We start from the raw sequence: 23,409 nt of genomic DNA on the forward strand, positions 1-23,409 counted from the left end.
AAGCATGGAGTTGCCTCTTCTTCCCTCTGCTCTGCCCTAATGTGTTTAAGCAGCACAGTAAATAAGGCACAGCAGCATTAGCAGCAGATGCAGGGCCAGAAGGAGAATCTATTAATTGTTCAATCGCTGTTCTCACTTTCAGTTCTGTGTTGTATCTTTGTAGTAGTTGGACCATATAGTATTTTCCTTGCTACCTTTTCTCTCTGCCATCTCAAGGTCAAAATAGGTAAACTGCACAGTATGTCGTGTGATTATACAACTGATGTTTGTAACTGCTGCTGCTTGCTGTGCCTCCTGCAGTTAGACTATACTTGAAGCCAGATTTTTATTATTCCTGGTGAGAACCTGCAAATTAGTGCGAGATCCTTGTTTGTGCAAATGGGTGTTCGCAAAAGCAAATGAGATGTGTACAGTTCTGGTTGCCTGATGTATTGGCGTGAAGGACTCCTGCAATTTTTATTTCTCTTTTTTTTTAACAACCCCCTCCTCCAGCGCTGTGGGTGTATGAGCAGATAATAACCGATCATAGTGTTTTTCACGGTGTTTCACTAAAATTACATTAAAATCTATCAAGTGTCTTGCAAAGTTTAATGAAAGATTCACAGCCGTAGTGTGTCCCTGTAGCAGCTGGTCCTTTCGGCGGAGCCTGTCCTCCTTCCCCAGCACAGCCCTGCCCTGTCAGCTGGGAAGCACTGGATGTTGATTTTGGAGGTGTATCCTTTCCAGGACCAGTGCCTTTGACTCACCACTGCCGTGATGCTTCTCTGGCGAGACACACTGGGTTATCTCACAGGAGGCTGTCGAGGAGGAGCGGAGAAGATGGCCGTGCTCATCCTCCTCCTTCCCCAGTCCCTCCCGTGGTGTCTGTGGGCTGGACTTGGCGCTGGAGGGCAGGGAAATGGCTTCCTCATTTACAGGGCCGTTGTGTCCTGCATGAGGATGGCCAGAGCTGCCACTGACTGGAAAGCCATGGTAGCCTTGTACTGTGTGTGGTGCTGTTGCAGGTTCTGCACTGGCGTTGCACATCAGAGGTTTTACCGGTGGATTTGACGTCGGTGGGAATGGCAGTGGTTGTTGATCTCTGCGTGTGCCAGCTTGGCCGTTTTCTGTGTGTTTTTGAAGAGATGCTCAGAGGAAGACAAATGGAAGCAGAGACATAATTCCAAGAAAAAAAATCTTGTTATATGTTAGAATTCAGATTACAATTATGGTAAAGTGTTTGTCAGCAATACATCCTTTTTTTCTGCTTTAAGTCTCCCTAAAATACCCTGCTCAGAAATTCAGTGTGTGCTCCTTATAGTGAAACACTGTAAGGACTTACCTTCTAATGGCAGTCTTATTTTGGTCCTGTGTGATCAACATTTACCTCTTGGAGCCATGAAACAGGAATCCCCTTAAATAAAAAGTAGAAAGGCAGGAAATCTTCTATCCTAAGGACAGATGAGGTCCTAGAAGATATTTTAATAATTACAGACAGGTTACAGTGGCACTTGGATGTAACTAGTTCCTAATGACAAATATATACATGTATATTCATTTATATATTTTTTGTTGTTTCCAGCCAGGCCATTATGTCTGTAGGCTTTCACAGAGCAATGTAAACTGTAAGTAAATTAGTAGTCAGACTTATTGCAAGGAAATTTTTAAATTGACCTGACCTGACAATTGTATAAAGGAATTCAGCTTTCATAGTGTAAAAAACTCGCAAGAATTCGTGAAAGCCATAAGCTTCTTAAAAAGACACAGCATAATCTCATTTATTTGCATCACTTTATACTAGTTCTACATTAGAAGGTAAAAGCCAAGGTGTATCCCCCTGAAGAGTGTGCTGAGATCTCCACAATGCTCTGTGAAGGCAGAGAGTCACCTGCCCTCAGCTGTTCACATTCACATCTGGACTTGTCCCCCCCCAGCTCGTGCAAGGCCATGGGAGGGAGAAGGAGCAGCACCTCCCCGTCGTGGTCCATCCTTTTTTGTTGGAAGCAGATGGAGCCCTGACAAAGGATGCTGGGATCAACCCATCAGAGTTATTCAATCCTGCCTGGTCATGAGGAGCTCTGCTGCAGGAGGAATGCAAGAATTCTTGCCCTTTCCCTGCCAAAGTCTTTGAAAACAGCTTGTGAAACTTGATGATTTTAAAGAACAGCTTTTAAGAATTAGTGAGGAAATGAATAAAAACATGCCTTGAAATTGGCAAGCCACGTGCTGATGTCCCCAAACTGGCACCACGTGAGCTGAACAAGTGCTGTCTGACCCTGGGATGGCTGGATCTAGGGCCCAGGTCCCCAGGCTTAGGTTTGACAAAAGCTGACAAGCTGAGCCCTATGGAGGTAAAAGCCAGGCATTGCTGTTGGCAGAGGTGTACTCTAGAGGCATTTCCCTGCTTTCCTGTGGAAGGTGCTCCAAGAAGTGGAAGTGCATAAGTGTTTAGCTCCATCACTGGGTATCAGGTGGGACAGGGAGCAGTTCCCTCTTGTTCAGGGCTCACTAGTTTATAGTGCAGAAAGCTGAGACTGCTGTGGAGGTGGCCTGCATCAGTTGAGGGAAACAGCCCTGAATTTTTAGAAGTGCAAGACTAGGATGGGGAATACATGAAACAATGTGATTTGCAAAACCTTACAGAAGAAAAGAAAAATGCTTGCTTTCTTCCCAAAGGAGCCTAATGTATGCATTGATTAGAGTGCTGATCAGGGGGAGACTGAAAATGTTGCCATGTGCAGAGAAGGTATGCTGACCTGAGGTTTGGGTAGTGCTATGTGTAGTCCTAAAACATAGTATCTTGCCAGAAAAAGCTTTTTCTATTACATCATCATGTGTATGAAATGGATATCTGTATATAAACATAGGTTTTGATGAGCAGTATATATTTTGATGAGAGCCTTACAATGTGCAACATTAGCTGATACAGTAAATAAAACAGGTGCCTCTGAAGTTAAGTTCTAATAGGTAGTTTTCTCATGAAGGAAGTGCAAGTGCAGGAGCACAGTTACATTCAATTTCACCCACCAGAGTTACTTCGAGTTTAAAGTTTACATAAGCTGAGAGTATGTCTTGAAATTCTCTCTGTGGTGCTTCATGCTAGTAAACTGCGGAGTTAATGAAAAACATGTAATTGGCAGTTGCTGATAAACCTGGAAGTTTGGAAACAGAACCGAAAGGTCATTGAAATAATAGCATACCAAAACAATACTTAATGTTTATTTTTGTTATGGGCTGCCTTTTCAAAATCATAAATTACCATTGTGGTCAGCACGGTTATGCAGCATAAAGATGTAACTGCATTGATCCATCACTCTGAATGGCTGTGGTGCCACCACTAACTGAGGAGACCCCCAAATTGGTGGTGGAGGTAAAGTCCTTCCAGGGAAGGGTCACCCAGTATGTGTTTCACTGCTGTGCTTCCATCATGAGTTTAACCCTGGTCACACACTGGTGCTGCTGGGCCCTGCTTCCTGCCGGCACAGCAGGAGGGGAGAAGCTTCCTGACCCAGCTCACTGTCAGAGGCACACCCTGATGCCAGAACAGGGAGAGGGTGGGATGGCTTCTTTGAGTGACAGTGTTAATTTACAGTACAGAGCAGTTACAGTTCACTTCTCTGTCAGTTTAATGTTTCTCCTAAGCATCCAGTTCTGGCTGCTGTTGCCTGGAGTGCTGTGCTGGATGGGTCTTACTGACCTGGGACAGATCTCATTGTTATAATGGGTCTATAAAAACTGCCATTTCTAGGATGTGTCCAGATTATATCTAAACCACCCAGATAATGTGGCTGCTACATTATTGGTGGGAACCATGTCGTCTTACTGGCTGAACTTAACCTCCCTACTAGATCTGTTCTGGTTTTCTCATCGAGTAAGATGAGAACTTTTTTACACCATCTCATTGGTGTGAAATGGTTTATTACAATTCCATTGAATTGCAATAAACATACCTTTGCACTGCTTTATCAAGGTAGTGTCTTAGGAGCATGACTTGCCTTTTGTGATCTGAAGGCCACCATGGTTTGGGCACCAGCTCCTCCTGCCCAGCTATGGCTGCTTCTCTGAGGGTGCCAGCTGTAGTGGGCAGGTGAATGGTGTTGACTCAGCCAGTGCAAGCCTGAATCTCAGTTTAAACCCCCTTTTACCTGTAATTTAATCTGAGGCATTTGTGTCTTAAATTTCTGTTTTGTTGTTTTGGTTTTTTTTTGAAGAGCTTGTTTAGCGAAGTCTATAAAAAACTGGACCCACAGAACTGAAGATTTAATTCTGTGCTTTTGCTGAAATGTCCCATGTTTCTGGGTCTGACTGATCTATGGAATTAAAGAAATTGAAAGGTTTAAAAGTTTGCATTGAAATGCTGTTCTTTCCTCACCATTTCCCCATTTCTAGAGAATCAGCAAGTGTCTGGACCTGTGGCTTTTCCTGCACTACCTGCTGCAATAACTACTATAAATACTTCTGCACTGTGCAGAAGTATATATATATACTTCTTTCCAGTGCACGTAGCAACTCACCTGATTATGCACTCCCAACAATAGTATCTTCCCACCTAGACTGCTGGTTTGGAAAGGAGGGGTCTATTAAGCAGATGAAGCTTGGAAGTTAATCTGCTCAGGAAGTTATATTCCAGGTGTCAGAGATGTGCACATCCTCATGCTTTGGATAAAGCTTCTATTTGGCAGTGCAAAATGGGACCAAAATACAACCTTGACTCAATTGTAATGTCCTTTTTCCTGCTGAAGTTGGCTTTGAACTGTGGAGCCCAAGTGCAGTCCTGGGTCTGGGCTCCAGAAAGCTGTGTGCTTCCTGGCCAGCCCAGCAGCCAGCAGAGAGCAGATGGGCGAGGAACCAAGTGCATGCGTTTTTTTCCACTTGAATTTGTTCATGCCTCTCTCCAAACATAAGTCCACAGTGTGTCAGCCTCTAATGGACTATGTGAAAGGTGGTTTATGTTTTCAGCATCTGCTAATTGACCTGGCCAGTTCTTACCCAGCATGGTAGAGAGAGTGGGCTGGTCTCATATGAAGACGAGATGGGTGGGCCGGAATTCCAGCTGCTTTCAGGATTCCACAGACAACAGCGAGGTGCTGATTCCCTGCAAATAAGGGAAGAGAAGCCTGATGGTGACTGCTGTCTTGACTGGAGGAGAAAAAAAAATTGTTGAATTAGGTATTAAAAAAAATTATTTTTTTTTAAGCTTGCTCAGCTACATTTGGGCAAGTGAGCTGGAACTTGATTTTTTTTGTAAAGGTATTTAGGCAGCTAATGGGCTTTAAGAAGTTGGCCTCTCAAATGAGTCTTACGTAATGCCATGGGAATCTTTGGCTGCATCCCAACCAGTCAAGTCTGTGGAAGCCCACAGACCAAAACTGGGTATACGGAAGTGGTACCTGCTGTGGTTTGAAGAAGTGGCAAATGCACCTGCAAGCCAGCAGTGCAGCTCCAGCTCTTTAAGGCAAGGTTGGCTCTGCACTCAGGATTTACACCAAATCTGCAGGAGGCTGGATTACTTTCTTCCAAGTATGTCATGAGCAATGATGTCACAGTGTCCCTGGCTGGAGCAGACAAAAAGGGATCAACCTAAGCTGGAGGAAGTGGCTGTATTCTGTGGGTTGGTTGTCCTGTCTCTTCCTCTCCCTGCCTCCATGCTGCATTGGCATCTCTAGCTCTATTTTTAGCACTCCTTTCCCTGGAGGGCCTATGCTGTTTGAGTATTGGATATGCCATGGCCTGGTCCCAAATTCAAAATGTCTCTTTCTGGATGGAACAGTGTGTACTTCCCTGTTGCAGCTCATGCCCCTTTCCTCTCGTGGTCTCTGTCAGCAGACACTTGTGCTTAGATTTACCGCACAGAATTCCTTTGCAGGTCAAGTAGTTTTTAGTCTGTGTTTTTTCCCCTTGGTACACATGATGGTTTAACATGTGGCAGGCTGTGGGCCTGACTCTGCCTCACACCCAGGGGATTTCAGTAGGAGCTGTGCCTGCAGCCTGAACCCTACATCACATCCGGGCAGCTGCAGAGGATGCAGTCAAGGTTCCAGAAAGTTACTGAGCATGAACATTTAGCCAGCAGATCATATATGTGAAAAAGCATAATGCTGTTCCTTCACAGAAGTTTAATTTGAGCCTTTTTTTGGAAAAACAAAATAAACCCAACCCCCCTGCCACCTCCATGCACGGGATCCAGTTAAAACTGACTGTTCTTGTCCTAAAGAACTGTGCAAACTACAAGAATGGATAAGATACTCCTTCTATCTGCCCCTCCCTCTTTTTGGAAGGAGAGAGTTGTTTTGGGACTTCATAGAGTGCTGTGTTTTGAGATGGAAATGCATATGCCGAGCTATGTACACACCCTGCTAAACTAGAGCAGGGTGACAGGACTTGTCAAAGGATGTCCAGTGGCTAAAATGATTGTTTAATTCTAGTTTATGTTGTGCAATTTTTTTTCTATACAGATTAGTGTAACTAACTGTGTAGTGTGTGGAGATTGGCACAGCTGACACAGAAGAGATGTGGGCTTGGATGTAGGTACATGAGGTCACATCGCAATGCTTCTGACTTGAACAACTAACAACTCTAGTTACAGGCTACATGCCCTACATTAAGCAAGCCTATATTAGATTCTACCTTATAGTGAGAAAGCAGAAGATTTGAGTAACAGTCAGAGACTACATCTGACCATGGTAAAACGTTTCTAAAAAGCTGGAGGACTAGTGGTGAGTCCTCTTTTCCCAAATGCCATCTTGGGATTAATGCCTGACAAATTTATCTGCTTTTCTTTCCTTGATGGTTCAATTTAGGCAAGTAAGTGAAGATACAAGGTGCTAAGTAAGGGACCTGCCTGGCATGTAATTGCTGCCAGGACTCGGCAGCTCCTATTGAAGTGAGGAATACCATCACTGTTTGCAAATACCGGCTGCACAGACACTCTGTGTCTTACATAGCACATTAGCTGGTATTTACAAAACATAAAGGTAGCAAACCCTGTAATTCCCCCAAGAAAGTTGACTTAATCCCGATTGGTAGGTGCTGTTGTGTTGACTGCTGCAATGAACAGCATGGGTGGAGCAAGTAATTTCTGCTAGGGAAATTTGGGAGCTTGTTGTGTGTGTTTGGCTAGAAGCAGTTATTGGGTGTAGGTGCTAAGAGGTGTTTAAAATAGACTGCTGGGTGCCTTGGTTCCCACTGCCTGACTTTACATACTCACATGGCGAGTGGGTCCAAACTTCCGGCTCTTCCTTCCATTGCCAGATAATCTCAGGACACTGCACTTAAGAAATCTGGGCTGAGTTTTGTAGGAAAGAAGAAGGAGGAAAGGGAGAAGAGTTTTGAACAGCTGTTCCATACCTTAGCATCCCCAAATGGATCATTTTCAGATTCTAATCGACTGCACCCTGTCTGACTCGGGGACCACCAGCTTTGTACTGTTCAATGGAAAGGGAAATAGGATGGAAATTAAATTATAAACAAGGCACCATCTGTGCTGTGGCAAGCTATATTTAAACTTTGGGGCAGGACTGTCAGATATCTGCAAGTGTCCACTGTCCCATGATGCTGTATTTTGTTGCTCTTTGGCAGGGGGAAATAAATGTTGCTCATCTTTCAATTCATCTGAAAGTAAGAATACCCATTGCAGTCTTGGAAGAGACCATCTTTAATTACAGTCAGTGCATTTAATCCTTCCCCTAAATTTGTTTATATATACACCTCACTGTCTTCTATTCATCTCTAATTACAAGGTTTAGATGAGGGAGTTGGAGACATACAGCAAGACATTTGGGGACATGTATTATTAATTACTTCAGTGTGATTGCTTTTCTTCTCTTCATTTGGCATTCTCACTTGGGGTCTGAACCAGCCTTCAGTTGGCTGGAACAGTCACCCTGCTGTTGTCTCAGGGCACCTCAACTGTTTTGCTGGAGCACATCTCAAGTATCTACATTTGTAAAATACAGCAACGCCCAACCATCTCCTTCCTCCCCAAAAGCCAGTAAACTTCACTTGTGCGTGCTCAAGCTGCCATCATGAGCTGCTCTCTCTAAGATGGCCACAAAGCTTTGGTGGGCACATGCGCTGAGGAAGTAATAGCAAAAGCAAAAATGGAAGTAACACATAGCGCTGAATATCTCTTTTTGATAGTTTCCTGCTCAGAGCTTAAAACTTCCTACCTCTGAGAATGAGAAAGTGATTGTTTAGGTGCTGAACTGGAGAGAGTTGCCTTAACTCTGATTAGGTTTTAAAACAGTGGTGTAAATTGCTGTTGTTTCTTTTGGTGCCTTGTGCACATGGAAATGTGGAGTCCCTACAGCATGTCAGGCTAGTTAAATTGGATGCTTGTATTTACTTGGTATTTGGATAAAGGGATACAACAGACAATAAAACCACAGTCACAGGTATCCAGTGTTGCAGATATTAGTGCTTCACACTCATTTAACTTGATGCAGGAAAAGGTTGCTTAATTCTGGCTGTCTGCAATCCCAAGGCTTTGTGCTCAGTGTGTGACAGCAATGCATGTTTTTAATTTAGCTAAAATAATTCAACTTGACTTGCCTCTCCTTTAAGTTGGGATCATACAGTGGTGGTGTAAGAAAAAAAATCTTGAAGACATTTCTCCCCTCATTTGACATACATATAAAATAACCAGGTCTATAGGGAGGTTTAAAATTAGGCAGAAAAAAAGCTCACTAGGCCCAGTACTGTGCTCTCTTGGCTTAGTGCTGTGCTGCAGCTCAACTTCTCTAGGCTTATTTAAGCATTGTAGTCTCTCTCCCCCCTCCTTTTTTTTTTTTTTTAAGATCCTTCCTGTTGGCAGCTGTCCTGAGACACGATGTTCTTGCTTAGCATTTTGATGTGGGGAAACAGTTCTGATAATTAAAGCCGGTTTCAAGCCATGAGCTGATTTGTGAGCAGTGACTTGCTCTGGGGTGTTGTCAGTCGATAAAACGTGTAGCTTGTGTGTATAGAGCCAGTCTACACCTTGTGCCTTAAAGTTCATGTAAGAGGGACAGACACGCTCTCAGGAGCCGCTTCTGGGTGAGACAGACTGCATCCTCTTCAACCACCTGTTGGTGAATGGTTAATTTGTGGAAAATCATCATTATCATCCTTTTCCCCTCTGTGTGTTAACCTGGTGCAGACCTGTTGTTGTTACGCAGCTTTTCCTTGTTTAAATAAATGCAGTTCTCTTTGACCTGCTCTGCAGTCCTCAACAAATTCCTTGCAAGAGTACTGTGAAAGGTGGCAAATGCAAACACACCTGTAGCAGAACTGCAGACCCACAGTGTGGGTTTGGATGTGCTGTGGAAATTTGCTTTGTGGTGTTCCACTGCCAGCAAGGGCCAAAGCGTTACTGCTCTCATGTAAATGGTTGCAAGTCCTAATCCACTCTTGGGGTTTCTGTGGGCAGCGGGTGTAAGTACGTGTGTGCCTCCATGTAACTTCAAGTGGGAATTAGAACTGCTTGATCCTGTAGTGTCATGATCTTGTGATGGCACTTTCCTTATCTAATTGGGTCTGACACTATTCTGAGGTAGCAGACAAACTTGAGTCTCCCTGCAGTGTAATCTAAGAAACTTGAGTGCCAGTAAGACAGATGGGTTTGAGAGGTCTAATTTAGGAGGACTACTAAATTGCAGTGTGTGCATTTCAATGTGCGAAACAAATGGGCTGGCTGAATGAAGTATTAAATAAGTTTATTAAAAGCATGGCTGATTAGTTTTTTGTGGACTCTGTTTTCAGAGTGTACAAAGGTATTTCCATCACTTGTGTATTTCCCCACAAGGCACTGTTGTTCATCTGCCTGGATTAGGTAGGTACTGTGTGACACTGAGCTCGTGGTACTAGGTGACACCTCCCTCACTGTTGCTTAAAAGCATTTGAGAGGTAAATGTTAAAGGCAATCATTAGGTAACGGGGCCAAAAATAGAAGACACCTGAAAAAGAAATTCCTTTTCTGTAGCTCTAAGAATTGTTCGTATTTGCCTGACATTGACTTTGAAGGTTTAAAATACAGAAAATTGTTCTTTATGGATGAGCACAACCTAAAGGCTGAAATGCTAAAATATAGGTTGGAATCTCTTTTTTTTTTTTTCTTTGCAGAAGAGAAATTCACACAAGGGCAAAAACATACTGCAGTGCGTTTTAGCTGTTTCCATAATGTTTGATTTCTGTTGCCTCAGATTCTTGCAAGGTCAGATATTTTATTACCTGTGGTTGAAGGATGTAGAATCTCATACATGTAAATTTGTGATGGTCGCCATCCAGGAAAGACAAATTATATCCAGCTGCTGTAAGTTTTGCTTATGATGCTTTTGGGAATCTTTGTATAGCTTGTAAATTCCTGTTGACATTTCCCATGAAGCACATCTCAAATTTCTTCATGTTGCTTTTAGTTATCAGCGAGACCCAGGACAAGGAAGGGCTTTTAAACCCTTCATGGCTGCTCTTCAAATAAGAGCAGCTTAAGACAGTAGGATGGCTGAAGCCTGGGGCAAGCTGTGAGGACAAGCCTGGCTGCAGGGAGGAGTCTGTTAAAAAACAAGGAGAGAAGATTAGAGTGGTCAGATGTTGGTCCTGCAGCTCTTAATACTGCAGAGCCCGAGGCTATGGTTTCCCAGTGGGTAAACCAGATACCAGTCAGAGCTGCTGGTGCTCCACCTGCCCCAGAGTCCTTGCTGACATGGGCCTGCCTGTGCCCTGCCTTGTCCAAGTGCTCCTCTGAGTGCCTCCTGTGTTGCTGGGTTGGTCTGTGGGCAGTTTAGCTCCGTGGGTGAGCATGCACTGTGCTGTGACACATCTCTGTCACACCTCACACACCTCTGACAGCTCGTGCTTGCTCTGCCACAGCAGGAGAGCTCAAGTGGGAGAAGGTTGAGGAACAGTACAGCAACAGGCACTAACTGTGCCACAGGGCTTTTATTCCTTCTGCTGGCCTAAGTCAGATGTGACTCTGGGACCCTCATCAGTCTGTCTGCTTCTGCTGTCAGTGCACTCCTGAAGGGGCAGCACTGGGCAGTCTGACCAGCACCAGCTGCTGAGGCTCTGGTCAGGTCTCTCATGCTAGTGTTGTCTGTGTTGCTTTACAGGGTCATTCCAGCCCAAAGCAAGCCTCAGGAGCTGCTGTCATTCCCTCATCTTTGCTGCTGTCCCTGCCTTATGGCAGTACACAGGCCACCACAGCTCACCTTCCGGTGGGAACTGGAGCATAAAGTGCATCGAAGTCTGCTTTGGGCATTTTGAGAGGTGAAGAAACATTGATGTAGTCCAGTGCTTGTAATTTAGGACAGGCAACTGTCACTGCATTCAGCAAGGTGCTACTGGAGGGATGGGGAAAGGAGGGAGAGAGGAAGAGGGCAACATGGACAGCAAGGTCTGTGAGGCATTCCCTCTCTTAAGAGTCAGCAGCTTCCCTCTTAGAGACCAGCCACTCTTCATCTGTCCCCAGCTTCCATCCCAGGTAGCTTTCTGTGCACTGCTGCCAAGAGGCTTAACTGGCCAAAAATGCATACATTTAAGGCACTGCAGATGCCTCCCTTAACTTATGTTTACTGAAAGATGTAGGAATAAGTTCTGATACCGTGCATATGTTCCACAACAAGTGGCATCTTTTGGAAGGTAAAAAGGCAAAAGTCAAGTGTGGAGTCTAGGCTCAGCAAGTAGGCTGAAGTGGCACTGAGTGAAAGTAAATAAAAAGCACTGTGAGTGCTGCAGTGTGCATTTATATATACTGTAAAAGAGAACTAAAATATTTCTCAGAGTGATAAAAATGTGCAAAACATGGAAATCATTAGCTGTATAACAGGCAGCAGAGGGTTTTTTTCTGTCTTCCTTAGCATTAGAAACAGCACCACACGTTTCTGAGCAGTATTCCCATGAAAACTTGCAGATAAGTCCATGGCAGCACTGACTCTCTCAAAGCTTGTGATGGGGAGAGATGCAGCAATTGCCTTCATAGGTGGTTGATGTCCTGTGTTTGGATACTCCGAGGTACCCCAAGACCAAGGCTGTTAAAGCAATCTGGCTGATTTCAGTTTAGCAAAACAGATGCAAACAAGTGTTCAGCACACTGAAAAAGCAGATAGAGGATGAAACTCCTGGTTACCACAGTAAATAAAGCGGGCGGTTGCACTGAGTGTAGGGCTGTTGCATTTAATTCACTAACAATCACTGCAATTAGGCACTCGCAGCTCCTTCTGCTTGTTAGTTTCCACGGTGCCTTCCCGGGCTTTGCTGCTGAATTTAGTTGCAGAGGCCTCTGTGAGGTCTTAGACACAGGCAAAAAATGCCACATGGAACAAACCTTTGATGAATCTTCACCAGCACCGCAAACTTCAGGATTTTGTTCTTAATATGAAAAAAACCCCCTACATCTATTGCAGAACACTGGTGTTTGGCTTATCTTTCCTTGGATAATGAAAGGCAAGAGGTTTGCTGTTAAGAGAGCAACTGAATTCTCTGGGTTTGACTCTTAAGGCTGTGAGTGAGCTTTTCACACATCTCGTAGCAATCGGCACACTGGGTGCCTTGCTATGGTACAGTGCTTTAATACTGAGAGGTTTTCTTTCCTTTTCACTACAGCAGATTTGTTGTGCAGTTGAAATAGATTGTGCAGCTCAAGTGTGAGCTGGAGCATCCTTTGGAAAAAAAAGAAGTATTTGAGGTACCCTTTGTAGAGGAGAAAGTATTGGAAGTGTTTCTGACTGAAATAAATCTAGAAGAGACAGGATTTTATATTGCAGTGAGGGTTGTTATCTTCCATTGTATTTAATATTTTTCTGGAGATATGGTAAATGCTGTCTGGACTATTAATAAATAGGTTTCTTTAGAACCATTTTTATCTGATTGAATGTCTGTGATTTCTTAAGATGGAAGTTTATATATAATCTCTTTAAATGGCTTTGTAAACAAATGTGTTTTAATTAGTACAGAATCATCTTTGGTAGCTTATAAAAAGTCTTGTAGAGCTGTAAATATGTAATTCCTGACACTTCAGTAAATGTGTTAGCTTAAAGAGGAGCAAGGCAAGTATGCTTCAGTACCAGCTTCTACTAAACAGAGTTGGGTATATAATTACATAATTACCTACATTACATATGTGGCCATGATATCCAGGACTATACAAAATAATACAAACACATTGAATTTTCAGTATCATTAAAACAGTTTGCAGGAAAATTCCTTCATTGCTGTAGAGCGTGACTGTGCACAGAATAAAAAGAGCTGCAGCCCTGAAGAGATGCTGCTTTGTTGTGTCAAGCTCCAGTAAGAAAGGGTTGAAGCTGGAGTCAGAAGGCAGACAGGGTTCCTCACCCTGATTTTACCTTGGTGGCAGGTGAACCTGAAGTCACAATGTGGAAATTTCTACTGCTGCATTTCTGCATTTCTTAAGAACTTTGAAATAATGATAACTTTATGGGTAATGATTTTGTCTGTGTTCATCCTGACCAGTGCATGTATCAAAGGATCCTGAGCTTCTGTTTGCTGATTCTGTCTAAAACTTGAGTGCTCCCTGCATGCAGGTATTTGCATTTCATAAATAAATCTGTGAAGAGTCTTCCTGTAAAAACATGAGTGTCTTACAATTAGTTCACTTCTGTATTTTATGCTGGATTTCATGTCTGGTTTTCTCGTTTCTTTAAGGAGAAAACACAACCATTAATTCACTGCCAGTGTCTCTGACCCAGAGTTGTGGGCTCAGGCCAGACTACTTTGGTTCACAATGTACCTGGAGAACATTTGATTCCAGAAGTGAATTTCTGGTGCAGAGATTCTTCTCTGACTTTATCCTGTGTACGCTATTAAGCCAGATTACATAGTCATTATGCAACAATGAAAAATTTAGTAACTGCTCTATATTTAAACCTTTGTGTATTAACTTCATTGCACAGCACCAGGATGGGTTTGAATGTGGAAAAAAATGTGAAACATGAGAAAAGGAATCAGAAATGCTTCAGTAACTCTTGTCTAGCTTGTAGTGCCGCCTTCTAGATCAATTTCAAATATGTTTCTATTCTGTGAAGTGGGGGTTTTGTTTGTATTAAATTTGTCCTAAATTTGCCTTGTGATAGGGTCTGATTCTGTCTGGTTTCTGGACCGAAACGGTTAACGTACAGAAATGACGAATTTTTAGTTTTTGCATCTATTTCAAAAGTGCCTCTTGTTCTCACTAGCATGGCTTGTAGCGATTGCATTTTCAGTGTCATTTGAGTGTTTGATCTGTAAGTGTCCTTTTCTTTTCAGAACATCACCAAACAAGTATATTTAGCAGTTGATTCGAGCGTATGTCAACCTCCCATACACAGAGCTAGTTTAGTAGATTAAATTTGGGACATCTGAAACACAGACACATGTTCAGCCACACAAGTGTTTTTAGCATTAAGGCACCCTGGAGAAAGCACAAGTAGGGCCTTCTTGTGAGGCCAGAATTGTTCCATGCCCTTACGTGCTCAGGTGGTGCACTGCGGTGAGAGGTACCTTGGGCTGTGGATGTTGAAGCAACAACACCATGTCTAATGCAACCAGCTTCTGCTGGAGCCAGCAGGAAGGGAAATTCAGAGCAGGCAGTGTGGGAATACAGACATTGAGTGACTTTTTGTCCATTTCCTAGCATTCCAGATCCTTGCTGCCCATCAGCTGGAGATGCTGCAGGTCTAAGGTGCCTCCCAGTATGGCCAGGACAGCTCCATGTCTTGACTGGGCAATCTGCTAGTAGGAGGGAGGGGGTGTGGACCAAAGGGAATGGTACTTCTCATGGGATGACAAACTGCTAATAGAGCTGCTTTTTCCTTTCTACAACCAGCTTTGGGTCAGCACAGAATGGGTACACGTGAGAGAGTCATTCTTCTAATTTCAGGAGGCTGTGGAGTGAGACCTGGAGGATGTGCAAGGTGAACACTTGTCATGAATTTTACTTTTCTCTAGTGAGTTTTATGCTCTTGCCCACAAATGTTCAGAAACAGATGAGCATAGCCCTTCTGACACTTTCAGCAAGTGACCTCTGGCAGTCAGGAGCATGGTGCCAACAGTGGGAACTGTTGTTTATGTCTTTAGATGCAGCTTTAAGGAAGTGCCCACCCTATGCTACCTATCATAAACATGTCAGCTGTCAGAAGCTTGTCTGCATGGGGTGCCCAGCTGTGGTGGCAGGATGGACAGACACACATTTCACATCAACTTGACACTGTCACCCTGTATCATGAGTGTCTTTGACCGTTTAATGTCCCCACAGCCTGGCTGAGCCATGCCATGCTGAGGACTGAGGAGCTTGCTTGGGGGTGTGCACTTTGCCTTTCCAGCTGGCTTTGTGCAGCTCAGTGGCCTCCAAATAAAGTCTGCAGATTTATACTTGAATGGTTTAGGAAATGCACCTTTGCTGCTGTCAGAAAACTGTGCAACTGCTGCTTGAACAACTGTCTGCTCTCTGACTGGCTGCAGGCCATTTCTGTCTGCAGTGCTGGGCCTGAAAAAGCCTTGGAGAGTCCCTGTGGAAAGGCTACAGTGGATCAGGTCACTTCACAAACATGCCAACACTGTATCAATCAGAGTGGCGCAGGTTCAAGTTGCACAATTGTGTGTGTTTTGCTGTTACACGAATGTGAGTCAAATGCTGCAGCATTACAGGCAATCTGATTTACGTGTTCATAGACATGAATGTGTATCTGTGAATGTTTATGGCTCTGTCTGGGTAAATCTTTAAAAACCTCCAGGGACTGCCTTCTACAGCCTTTCGGGGCAACCTATTCTGGTTGTGCACTGCTGTCCTAATAAAAAAATTAGTTTCCCAATATCCATCCTGAACCTCACAATTAACAGCCATTGCCTCTTGTATTATTTGGCCCTACAGAGAAGTATTTTGTTCCCATTGCAACTGCCTGTCAAGTAGTTGTAGGAATTTCTTGGAGTTGTTGCAGTTTCCTTGGAATGAAGATTATCTAGGGTGAACAATAGACTTTTTTGTTTCTTTTTTTTTCCTCTGTATCTTGGTATTCCATTTCTTGGTGCATTAAAATGGATTTGCATCTGGGATTTCATACATGTGGCAAAGCTTCTTGACCATTATTTAGTAGACTCCTTTAACACAATTTCAGAATTGGTTAGGGGCAACCTTTTTTTGAGAAGTGGTGAACGTGCCTTTCCACAGCTGAACGCTGGAGCAAAGTGGAGTCTCCAAGGACTAGAGTCAGTGAGTGGTCTCAAATTCCGTTCCATTGGATGTCCTCCTTCTACAGGGAAATTCTTAACAACACTGTTTTGGTGCTTTGTCCCTCCAGTGGGACAATCTGTGGGCTTATTAAGCATTAGAGGAGCTGTAATGCAGACTGATAGGACCATGTTGTGAGCTTTCCTGTGGAGAAACGCTGAAGTCTTGAACATCTGAAACCCCTTTATCAGCTGGCACAAAGGACAGTGTGGTAAATCAGAGATAGGGCACCCGTGCACCTCTCCATATGTGGGGCTATATCCAAAATGGAGAGCTGCAGGCTTGAGGATTCACATTTTGGATGGCATTTTTTTAGATCCCTACCTTCCCTGATGGATTCTCAGTACCAGTGACGAGGGGGATATTTTTGTGCATCCACATGAGGTGAGAACAGTGCCCACTTCTGTAGGCACTGCTGTCCTGGCCTGACACCACACTCGGTGTGGGCGAAGGTGTAGCAGTTGGGGTCCGAAGCTGGAGCACAGTGTAATTACCCACCTTCAACCACATTTCATGCACAGAGACTGTTACCCCGTTGCTCTTGAGATCAGGTTGCTTTTTCTGCTTATTTTTTTAGGTGGAATTTAAGGTGTGAGCTGCAAAACACAAAGCAGCTCCGGCTGTGATTACCTCTGTGAGTGCCTTTCCCTCCTCCGGTGGTCACAGGCAGCCGAGGAAAAGCAAAAGCTGTCAGGTCCCTGCAGAAAAAGAGAGAAATTAGTGCTGGCAGAGTCTGTATGAGACAACTTATTTGCTGTGAAGTTTGAGTCCCTTGTTCCTGCTGGTGTGATCTGTTAACATAACATGCCTGAAATGTTTTCTTACATTCTTATTACAGTTTTTTCTAAGATGTGCAAAATGAAAGATATGGGGATATTTACTCCAGCACCACAGGAATTGTGGTGGGCTGGTTTTCTTTTTGTACGTTCACAATCTATGCCATCAATTCTAATACATGAATTAGTCACATAAGCATGCCTGCATTTATGTAAAGATCTGCGTAAAGCTCATGCTTTAAAATCTTTAACAGATTTATAGATGCTGAGTAATTAGATGAAAGGAAAAGTCCCTTAGAAAAGAAAAAAAGGTGAAATTAGAGGAGATCTTTCAGCAAGTGTGTTTATTACATTTACTGCTATCAGTTGTTAGTGCTGAGAATGCCTAAAGCATTTTTGTTAATATTTAGTTCTTTTTAACTCTTCTCATTGGTCAGTTAAAATAGTCTTCTTAACTTAGTGTTTTTCATGGCACTTCTGTGGAGTCCTGCTTTACTGGGTTGGCAGATAACCTAAAAGAATTAGTGATTTAAAAAGGCATACAGCCATGCCCCTGAATCCTGGCAGTATTTCTGTTGACTCCCCAGTCGATGGTAAGGATGTGCACTAAAGCCTTACTTTCTCCCTGTGGAAAGCAGACTTTCCTCAAATAGCAATAGTGGCAGATAAGTTGAGTACATAGTCTGGTTTCATTAACGTTTTCCAGGATTAATACGAAGTAGATCTTAGATCAACAATTCTGTATATTCCTTATCAGACTTTTAATTACTCCAAGTATATAGATAATTCCATTTCAATGCATTTAACTCTTTATTTACCACCTCAGTACTATTCTTGTTCTGTTCCTTTCCATATCCTCCTTTATCTTCAGTCCCCACTTTCTTGTCAGCTGTCTAAATACAGTTGCATCCAAGTTTTGCTGAGTGACGCAGACGATTGCGTGTGTGTTTAGAGGCCACTTACAATACAAAAAGATTATTCGAATATAGTCCCTGAAACAAGTTTTTGTATTTAAAATGCAAACCCGGCCAGGCAGCTGTTAGAGATTACAGGCACAGAAATAAAAATTTACCTGATTAGGATTTTCTGTATAAATACCAGATATAATTTGGGTATTTCGCTGTTTTAAAGATCAATATCCCAGTTTAAGGTAGCAGCCTCGGGGATCTGATGGGGCTGTTTTTATGAATACTTAGCCCAGCCTTTGCTGATGTTGTTTAAATGAAAGGATTTAGATGGGTAAGTTTAGAGCCTTGTATTTAAAAACAAACCCCAGGCCTAAACAAAAAGTCTGTCATTAGTTTTCTCCTGTGAATCACATTTTCAGCAATATTCCTTTTTCCCTAAGTGGCTTGAGGAAAGGATTGACAGTTTTATAGAAATGCTGTTTTCTTTCTTGCCTAATACATTGCTGATTTTTAGGCAGCTAGAACTAGATGTGTGAGTGTGTAGTCATCACTGTTCTGTATTTAAATTTGATTTTATTTTGCTTTGGGTTTTTTCCCCATTAATTTTCAGGTTGTTTTCACATTGCAGTAATCATTCCAATTACACATGTGTAATTTGTCATTTGGTGCATATTAAATCCTCTTCAGCTGCATTTCAAACACTGATGCTGGGTTGTGATTCTGAACTGACTGTTCAAAAGTTCATTCTTGACCAGAAGCATTGAGTTCCCTGCAATGTTTGTTTCCTTCATGCAGCATTGAGCAGATTTGAAAAAGATGATTATTCATCTCACCCTTGAGATCTGCTTCAGTTATTCTTATGGCTGTGTGGGGGATGTCGGCTCCAGGTCATCGCTTTGTTCAGCCTGTAACAGGCTGGGAGAAAGGAAAATAGTAGCCATGTTGCTCATGGAAGTGCTTCGGCATGCATTTATGTCTCATTGAACCATATGGATTCCTGTTCAAGAATCGTGAATTAAGACCAGGAGAGACCTTCTTTAGGATTTAGCTGTAGAAACACACTCACACGTGGTTCTTTGGTTCGCCACTGCCTTGTTTTGGATAGTTGAAGCAACTGCTTCGTGGACTATTGTATTGCCAGCTTCTCTTTCTCAAAGAGAGATGGTTTGGAAAAGAGATATTTTTAGAAATACTACTTTGTTCATCCTCTTTTTATTGATAGATTAATGTCATTAGTAGAGGAGAGATTGTTGAGGGCAGCAGTAGTGACACTTGCAAAGCAGTAACAGAGGAAGCAGGACACAGTTGTTGAGGAATATGGCTGGAACTGTTTTCTCTTGTGTATTTATAATAAATGCTGTACAGTGAGAGGAAGAACGTCTCCTTCTTGGGGGGACTGTGGGTCAGTAGAAGGGAAGAGAAGGGGCATCAGGACCTCCCTGATACAATATTGATAAACTGCGTCTGGGAACAGCTCTGAGTTGTGCAGAGCTGCATGGGTGCCCTTGCCTTGCAGAGCAGGAGTGTGTCCTATGGCAGCAGGCAGGGATAGGAATGGGGAGAGGGGAACCAGGGTCTGCAGCTGCCCACAGCTCTGTCTCTGCCTGCAGAAATCACTGTGTTAAAGCAAAATCCCAGATTTAATTCCTTACCCAGCCATGGGTTGAGTGTGCAGTCTTGCCTGGAATTCTCAGATCTCTGCTCATACTCCCGCTTGGCTGAGATGGGACTGACCAGGCTGAGCAGACTGCTTTGAAACACAGGTATGAGACTCCAGTCTGAGTGTGCCAGCAGCATTATTGCATTTCAAGTGACCTTTCAGTCTGAAACTTTGCCAAAGGGAGGGGAAAGGAAGCCACTCGAGTTCTGCACAGAGATCCTGCAAGCAGATGGTGTTTGCATATAGGATATGCTGTTCGGGTGCAACTCTACTACAACGCTCTCCGTTTTTAATGATTGCAGGCGGGCTAAACTCCGGCTATATTTGGAACAGCTAAAACAGCTTGTGCCTCTCGGGCCGGACAGCACCAGACACACCACTCTAAGTCTGTTGAAAAGAGCTAAGATGCATATCAAGGTAAAAACATTCACGCATGTTTTTGTTTCTTTTGAAGGAGAATCTTCCAGAATGTGTATCCATAGAGAGGAAACTAATTTTCACACAAAATCTGTATCCATATGTCCAATGTTCTGGATATATTGGCCTTTATTAGTTGCAAAGATTTCAGTCACAGTATCAAGGTTTTGCAATTTACCCGGCAGTCTCAGATATATAAAAGAGTCATTTCTGCTTAGCTACAAACTAATGTAATTATTTACACTGTAGTTTAAAAAATAATATATATGTATCAAAGCTGTTGATTAATATGTTTGGTTTTTAAGGACTGAGCAAGGTAACATTGTATTGCATTGCTTTCAATGTAAAAAGCCAGATCCACTCATGATAAAAAAAATAACAGAGTCAAAAGAGTTATAGCTACTAGTGAGCCTTATCCACATCCCACATCTTGCTGACCAGGTTCTGAAGCATTTTTTAAACATTTAAATGAACCCCAAAATTAAATACAATCTCCTGCTAGTTGCTGGCTCCCCTTGTTACAAGTTTAAAACAAAAAAAACAGCCCAAAATCTCACCTGTGATCCAGCAGCCGTGCAGGCACTGGCAAAGGTAATACAAAGTGAATCACTCCTTAGGCCTCCTCTCTCCAAAGACACCTTCACTCCCATTTTCACTGTCGTCATTTTCAGGGAACCTGGTTATGTGCAGAAATAAGACAAAGAGGTATTCAAACATAAAAGTTAAAGAACAGGTTTCTGCTGCTGTGTCCAGGACTATAATTACTCATCTGGCATTTTTTTCAGTGTTACAGGGAAACAGGTCAAGAAAAGTGTCAGGAAAGGTTGAACACTGCCAGTAATCTTAGCATATTTTGGAGAACAGCCTGCTGATGTACATCATTAAGATGCACTGCAGTTACAGAAATGTAATTCATATGAAGAATTAAAGATTAATTTAAGCAAAACTATTTGTGTGAACAGATTTGCAGAGCTACTTCTTCAGCTCTTCTAAGCACATTTACTCCAGCTGGGCAACCCCTGTTTTTACCATTTGAGATTTTGGCCTCTTGTTTATAATTCAGGCTAACATGCGTGAAAGGCACTGCATGTGGTTTTTGTCTTGGGCTGCCCCCCTATCATGGGCTTATGCATACAAATTGAAAAACTGTTTTTACAAGTGGCGAGTGTGAGAGATTAGCCCTGTAGTTACCATTTCAGCTGCTGATAAAAAAAGCTAGGAACAGCTTCTTTCCAAATCCACTGCGTGCAGTACCAAGTACTCGTTTTCTGAAAACTGAGACTGAAGTTTAACTTTCTTTTTAACATTTTAACTGAACCTGCCCTAACTGGGTTGGCACTTAATTGCTCCTCTTTGTCAGGTCAGCTCCCTCCTCGCTGCACTGCCAGAGCATGGCTGTGCCCAGCTCCCATTTCTAACACAGTCATTAGTTTTGAACTTTTCGCACACACCCCCATGTATTGAAACTTACTCTGAGAGATTGGACGGTTTTGAGTCTCCTGGATATGAATCACAGAGTTCATTCCTAAAATAGCTGTTAGAGTTTGGGATTGCAGCCAGGAAAATACAGGAAGAGGAAATCTGATCAATTGGGCACATTTGGTTTGTTGTGTACATGGATGTACCAACCCCTTTTCTTATTTTAACATTGTGTATCCACCTCTGATGCATTTCTACGGAGTGTTATTGCCTGGGAGGGGGCTTCACACCCGGCTGAAGAGCGTAGATCTCATTCAGCCAGGAAACTGCCCAGTTTAAGAGTGTCAGTTATTTTTTCAGAGAGAAATGCTTTTATTTCAGGCTTGCACTGGAACAGCAAAATCTCTGAGGGGTTTTGCTTGTGGTTTGCTGTGCACTGTCCCAGCCCACTCTCCTCAGAAAAGCAAGCCCAGGTTCACTCAGATGGCGGGGAGACACTGTCAGCAGCTGTATTCACTCCCTGCACATCTCCTAAATCTCAGCAGTCGTGTAAACACAGCTCACAGAGAAATCTGCTCTTTCTTATAAGTGCTTTTACTGCTATAACCTGTAATTTACTGCATCAGTTAGATAATTTTTTTAGTAATAAAAGGTGTTTTGATTTGTGTGTCCTTCATGCTTTTAATCCCATCTTACTCATTACACTTTTTTCCCTAATTATCACAGCTATCAGTGATTTGGAAGAGGGTTCAGTTGAAATATTAAAAGATGCTACTTCTGTTACTGCATTTGGACCAACTGTGCAGCATGTATTCTTTTTATTTGCAAAATTAATACCTGCTGTTATTCTATCAGAGGGGAGATTTTAGGTAGATATGTGGGAGAATCCTTTCACAGGCTGTTTGCTGAGAAATTTTGGATTAATACCATTGATTTTGTAGGAGATATCACAGAATTATCATATTTGCTCTGCAGAGGTTCAAGTTAAAAAATCTAAGAATAAAGAGAATTGTTAGTAAATTCCTCCCCCTATATATAATTAATGCTGCTTATTGTTAATTAAGCTTTTTAAATACTAAAATTTTCCATGGCCTGTGGTAGGAGGGAGAGCATTCAAAAGCTCAGGATGGTTCCTTTATGGTGATAGATAAGTCTCTTATTTCACCTAAAGTGGTGTTATGTTCTCACTGAAACCTGAGCTGCACTCGAGTTATCAAAGATGATGCCAGTTTTGCCTGATAAAATGATTTAAATATTCCCCACAACCAAGGCAACAATAATTTGGCCTTAGCCAAGGAATGTCTGCCAGTGGTAGGAGAGTCTCTGAGGGATTTTTTTCTTTTATTATTTTTTCTCCTGCATCCATATATCTTATTGTGAGACAAATTCAGCTGTGATCTAGCCTGCCAAAACTGTACTGACCTCTGCAGAATGCTAACTAAGAAATTAAATTCTTAAATTTCATTTTAATTAAAGTGTTTATATTGCTTTTAAATTACTGTTTATGAGAAGACCTTAAGTTACTTCTGCTTTAACGTGGGTAAAAGCAGTCAGCTTACTGTGTTCCTCTCCCTTTAAGAAATTGGAAGAACAGGACCGAAAAGCTCTAAATATTAAAGAACAATTACAGCGGGAACACCGCTACCTCAAGCGCAGATTGGAGCAGCTATCCGTGCAGGGCATGGAGCGTATCCGCACTGACAGCATGGGATCAACAATATCCACTGACTCTGAACAAGGTAATTGAACCAGGGCTTCCCAAGGGGAGTCACAGGAGCAGGAAGGAAAAGGGAAGTAGGGGAACGAGAAACTGTCATTTAGAACTAAAACTGAGCTTTCAGCAGAACCCAGACAAAATCGTTCCATAATGCTACTTGAGGAATAAAAAACTACTGCAACTTTTTTACATTCTTTGGAAAATGTTCTTTTTTCTAATCAGTTTTGAAGCTATTAATACTGTGTGTATTTTTAAAGCTATTTTTCCTGTGTGTGGTTTTGCCAGTTTTTTAAACAATTACCATTTAATGTTTTGAATTTTTAGTGTAATTACTG

At 42.6% G+C, this 23,409-nt stretch overlaps 1 protein-coding gene and 2 long non-coding RNA genes across 9 annotated transcripts in view; 1 reads left to right on the forward strand and 2 right to left on the reverse strand.

The window, feature by feature from the left end:
* Positions 1–23,409, forward strand: part of MXD4 (MAX dimerization protein 4) — a 41,259-nt gene that overhangs the window by 11,850 nt on the left and 6,000 nt on the right. For 4 of the 7 annotated variants that reach the window (XM_064653407.1, XM_064653408.1, XM_064653410.1 and 1 more), the window contains exons 4-5: positions 19,824–19,938; positions 22,937–23,096. In XM_064653407.1, coding sequence (XP_064509477.1) covers positions 19,824–19,938; positions 22,937–23,096 — 275 coding nt within the window. Of the gene's footprint in view, positions 1–10,107; positions 10,268–11,063; positions 11,221–11,292; positions 13,497–14,776; positions 14,865–19,823; positions 19,939–22,936; positions 23,097–23,409 lie in introns of those variants that run through there. The other 3 variants (XM_064653406.1, XM_064653411.1, XM_064653412.1) reach the window with 3 other exon arrangements.
* Positions 575–1,844, reverse strand: LOC135413538 (uncharacterized). Its single transcript, XR_010430276.1, has 2 exons — positions 1,322–1,844; positions 575–1,106 (listed from the first exon to the last, which is right to left on the reverse strand). It is a non-coding gene; the product is annotated as an uncharacterized LOC135413538 (long non-coding RNA).
* LOC135413539 (uncharacterized) lies at positions 4,223–5,074 on the reverse strand. Its single transcript, XR_010430277.1, has 2 exons — positions 4,969–5,074; positions 4,223–4,289 (listed from the first exon to the last, which is right to left on the reverse strand). It is a non-coding gene; the product is annotated as an uncharacterized LOC135413539 (long non-coding RNA).

Source organism: Pseudopipra pipra, chromosome 4, assembly GCF_036250125.1.
Source record: "Pseudopipra pipra isolate bDixPip1 chromosome 4, bDixPip1.hap1, whole genome shotgun sequence".
NCBI classification, from domain to species: Eukaryota; Metazoa; Chordata; class Aves; order Passeriformes; family Pipridae; genus Pseudopipra; species Pseudopipra pipra.